Raw genomic sequence first — 4,718 nt, 5'->3', positions numbered from 1 at the left:
CAGCGGCGCTCCTCCGGGTCGGGGAGGGGGCCGCCGGTTGCTCCCGACATGCTCCTCGGGCGGGTTTCAAACCCGAGCCAACCCCCCGCCCCCCGCCCAGGCCCCAGCAACAGGCGGCAGCCGGCGCGCCATTGGCTGAGCCGCGCGCCGACGGCGTGTTCTGATTGGCCGGCGCGCGGGCCCCGCTTCCGCGCTCGCCCCCGCCTCCATTTTGTCGGCAGAGGGAGCAGAGAGGGAGCAGGAGCGGAGCGAGGTGGGCGCCGAGCCGGGACGGTCAGCCGCTTTTGTGTCGCCGGCCTCCGCGCGTCGCTCGCTCGCTCGCGTGCCGTGGCTCGGCTCTCCCACGGGGAGGCGGCGTGGACGTTGAGCAGGGGTCGCCGCAGCCGTGGGCCCCGGCGCGAAGTCGGTGAGTGGCGGCGGAAGCGGCGGCTCGGGCGCGGCCATGTTGGCAGCCCGGTCCCCATTGTTGGGGCGGAGGAGCGGAGACGGGCGGCGGGCCGGAGGGGGCGCGGGGGCGCCCGCGAGTCTTTGGGGACGCGCCCGGAGGGAGGGAGGCAGGCGGGAGCCGCGTGACGTCGCCCTGGGCGGCGGCCGAGGGAAGGCGGGCGCCGAGCGCGCAAGTGAGGCTCCGAGGGCCTCGACCGGGAGGAGGGAAGGGAGACGCCTCGCCCGCCCCCGCAGCGTTTCGAGTTCCGAAGTGGCCGGCGCCCCAAGTCGCTGCCCCGTGGCCTGAGCTGGCCAAAGGTGACCTCGGGCCTTTCCTTTTCTCGCGGCCCCCAGCACTCACTCCCCTCTCCCTCTCCCGCCAGGACTTCTCTCCAGTGCGCGTGCTGAGGAGACTCCGATGTTGGCCTCAGCTCCCAGGCTGAACTCGGCAGATCGGCCCATGAACACGGATGTTTTGAGACAAAGGAGAGGCGCCGTGAGGAAACAGCAGCTCTTATCCTGGGCTTGGCGGCAAGGAAGAGGTCAGGCGGTGGGAATCTTGCAATCTGAGAAGCAGACCGAAAGGTAGGAAGGCTTGGTCCGCGGCAAAGGGGAGCAAGCAGTTTTTGGCGGGGGACGGGGTGCTGAAGGAAGTAATTCTTTTTTTTTTTGTAGGATGAGTAATACAGGCTGTGGCTGTCCCTAGATTGTGTGACTGGTTGCGGTTGCAGCAGCTGGATAGCGAGTACAAATCTTAGCTAGGATTTAAGAGTTCAAAAGTTGGGGCCTCGACAAGCATCTTAAAAATGGAAACTTTTCGTTATGCTGAATATGTGTTTTCATTCACTTATAGGTGACAAAGAAGCTGAAGATGGGTGGTGGAGAAAGGTGTAACATTCCAGCCCCTCAGTCTAGAAATAGTAGTAAGAACCAACAACAGCTTAACAGACAGAAGACCAAGGATCAAAATCCCCAGATGAAGATTGTTCATAAGAAAAAAGAAAGAGGACATACTTACAATTCGTCGGCAGCTGCATGGCAGGCCATGCAAAATGGGGGGAAGAACAAAAGTTTTTCAAGTAATCAGAATTGGAACTCTAGCTTATCGAGTCCCACCTTACTTTTTAAGTCTCAAACCAGCCAGAACTATGCAGGAGCCAAATTCAGTGAACCACCATCACCAAGTGTTCTTCCTAAACCACCAAGCCACTGGGTTCCTGTTTCCTTGAATCCTTCTGATAAGGAAACTATGACATTTCAACTTAAAACCTTACTTAAAGTACAGGTATAATAGTACTAATGGTCATGTCAATTATATTTTAAGGGTTTGTTGGTCAGAAACATTTGCTAGGGAATTAACCTGCAGAAATGATTAATGTAGAAAATGCACTGATACAATGGCTTGTAACAGTGTAAATTAAAATAATTTTATTTTGTACGAAGAATTTTCAATCTTAAGTGTAGGTTCTGAGAAATAGAATTGTTTCTATTGCTTTTTTGTAGGGAGGATATTGAGGACTATCACTTACAAAGAAGAAAATTTGCTTAAGTTGAAGACAAGGGCCTAAAATTTATCTCAAAGCTTAATGGATAACGTGATGCACTGCCGGAAGAAAATGTGAATTTTTTTTCTTAAGAATAGCTGTATTTTAGTAAGAACTGTAGTAGCAAGTGGAGAGAGGGTACACTCACAACTTTTAGATAGTTGAGTGTGCTTCACTTGGGAGTGGGTGCCAACAGCACCAAAGTCATTTTTTATAGAAACAGTATTTGGTGGTCACTGAGTAGCTTTTGAAATACATTTTTGTATTCTAGCACTGCATAAGCTATTCTGAACAGTGATCTGATCTCAAATCATTCCTGTAAAAGTTTGCTTGAAGTGGGGGTAACTATAATGTGAACTTAATACTTAGGAAAGAGCCATGTAAATACATGTAATAAAACTAGTAGCATATATAAAGGGTTTTGGGGGCATTTAACCTACAGAGATAGAATATTTTAGTATGAATTTGCTGAATGTAAGTGACCGTGATGAACTCTTACACCATGGCCTGATTTTTAAGGTCAATTGTTCTTAAAGTTTGCCCTGTGCTAAAAGTGCCATTGTATGTAATAATCAGTCTGGTTGTAAACTATTTCAAGGAAAATTACTAGTACAAGTTTTAAGCTGCTGAAACACTTCCTTTTTTAGAGATGTGAAATGCAGTTTGGGACTTAATTTTCCTCAAACCCAAAGAATAACTACTAAAAAGTCCCTTTAGCTGTAGATTGCATCTTGGCTTTCACTAATTTTGTAACCTGAAGATAGCTATGTATGTGTATGCCATTGTTTTTCTTCATCAGTTAAGTGTACCCAGGGAGCCCACTCATGCAAAATATGTAATCTCTTGTGCATATTACCTTGATAATATGTTTATTACTGGCAGATAAATGCTAAGTGTGCGGTCAAGGATATTCTCTTGAGTTGTATTTGTTTAATTTGGCTGCCTTTTTGGTATCTTTAAACAGAATGACTGGTTTTCCAAATTAAGATAATATACCTAAATGATACCCTATAAAAACACAGTGTACCTAAATTAATTTGACGCATGAAATAAAATTGTTTCTCCTCCCATTGAATCTGCTTTTAATTTTTTTACAAAGAAACCGGCGGTTATAGTGGGCTAGAGAGCAGGCAAGGCATGTGCCATAGAGGTGGCAAAATATCTGACTTATGCAGTTTCCACAAACCATTACATAAAGGATCATTACTATGCACATAGGACTATTTGATGGAAACATGATTGTTAACAGAATAAATCAACATCTTGTTTCCCTTAGTTATTTCTGGGATTGCCACTAGTTCTTTTCTGTACCACACCAGAATGCTTGCAGTTTCAATACACCAGTGTAATGCCTAAAACTACTAGTACCAACAACTCATAATTAAAGAGGGACTAAAATTGTTAGCCTACTAAAGTATTGACAAGTTGCACTAAAACTAACCTATCCCAAAGCAACCAAATGGTTAAGAAAGGCAGTTTTAGAAAGTTTTCTAGTTTTCATCATTTACACTGGCAGATTATATAGCATGCCTAAAACACTTAGTCACAAATTTCCAAGGCAAAGTTCCTAAAAACAGCTTTAAATTTTATCCTGTAACATTTAAGGTATGACAAAAAGTATTGGAAATGGAGAAACCTATAAGTTTACAACACTCAGGCCACTGCCTACCAATGTGCAAATCAGGAATGTGGACAGAATGGGGTGCCTGACTAGAGTTTGGGTCACAACAGCTTTAGTACCAGCTGGTACCTAATCAAAAGTTATTTACAAGCAGTGCCTCTTACAACCAAATTAAATTTTCCAAGTGAACTTTAGGTCTCAAAAAGCTTTCAACTTTTTTTTTTTTTGGTTTTTGGGCCACACCCGTTTGATGCTCAGGGGTTACTCCTGGCTATGCGCTCAGAAGTCGCTCCTGACTTGGGGGGACCATATGGGACACCAGGGGATCGAACCGCGGTCCTACACTAGCACTTGCAAGGCAGACATCTGACCTCTAGCGCCACCTTCCCGGCCCCTCAACTTTTTTTTTTTTTTTTTTTGTGGTTTTTGGGTCACACCCGGCAGTGCTCAGGGGTTATTTCTGGCTCCAGGCTCAGAAATTGCTCCTGGCAGGCACAGAGGACCATATGGGGCGCCGGGATTCGAACCGATGACCTCCTGCATGAAAGGCAAACGCCTTACCTCCATGCTATCTCTCCGGCCCCAACTTAAGTTTTTTTTTTTTTGGGGGGCCACACCCGTTGACGCTCAGGGGTTACTCCTGGCTATGCGCTCAGAAGTTGCTCCTGGCTTGGGGGACCATATGGGGCACTGGGGGATCGAACCGCGGTCCGTCCAAGGCTAGCACAGGCAAGGCAGGCACCTTACCTCTTGCGCGCCACCGCCCGGCCCCCAACTTAAGTTTTTTTTAAAGCAAAACTTAACTCAGTATTACTACTAATTTGATGTGTGATCTTGGGTAGGCATAAAAAAAATTTTTTTTTTTGGTTTTTGGGTCACACAGCAGCGTTCAGGGGTTACTCCAGGCTCTGCTTAGAAATTGCCCCTGGCAGGCACGGGATCTTATGGAATGCCGGGATCTGAACCACCGACCTACTGCATGAAAGGCAAACGCCTTACCTCCATGCTATCTCTACGGCCAACAAGGAAAGTTTTAAGTATGGCAGAAATGACAAAAATCAAATATGTGAGTGATAGAATCAATAAGCAAAGTTCATATCCTAATAAGGAACTAAGGAATCAAAACA

At 46.8% G+C, this 4,718-nt stretch overlaps 1 protein-coding gene across 1 annotated transcript; it reads left to right on the top strand.

Annotated features, from left to right (window-relative positions):
• The first annotated feature begins 809 nt into the window (after positions 1 to 809).
• On the top strand, positions 810 to 2,101 carry PNRC2 (proline rich nuclear receptor coactivator 2). Its single transcript, XM_049775110.1, has 2 exons — positions 810 to 1,011; positions 1,280 to 2,101. The coding sequence occupies exon 2, from the start codon at positions 1,298 to 1,300 to the stop codon at positions 1,715 to 1,717; it is 420 nt and encodes a 139-aa protein (XP_049631067.1). The 5' UTR covers positions 810 to 1,011; positions 1,280 to 1,297; the 3' UTR covers positions 1,718 to 2,101.
• The last annotated feature ends 2,617 nt before the right edge of the window (positions 2,102 to 4,718 follow it).

This window comes from Suncus etruscus, chromosome 6 (assembly GCF_024139225.1).
Source record: "Suncus etruscus isolate mSunEtr1 chromosome 6, mSunEtr1.pri.cur, whole genome shotgun sequence".
In the NCBI taxonomy this organism is placed as follows: Eukaryota; Metazoa; Chordata; class Mammalia; order Eulipotyphla; family Soricidae; genus Suncus; species Suncus etruscus.
This window is presented reverse-complemented; position numbering and strand designations above follow the sequence as displayed.

Bases quoted from the DNA above. Each gene is read 5' to 3' on its own strand.
- PNRC2 (XM_049775110.1), top strand. From the start codon at position 1,298: ATGGGTGGTGGAGAAAGGTGTAACATTCCAGCCCCTCAGTCTAGAAAT.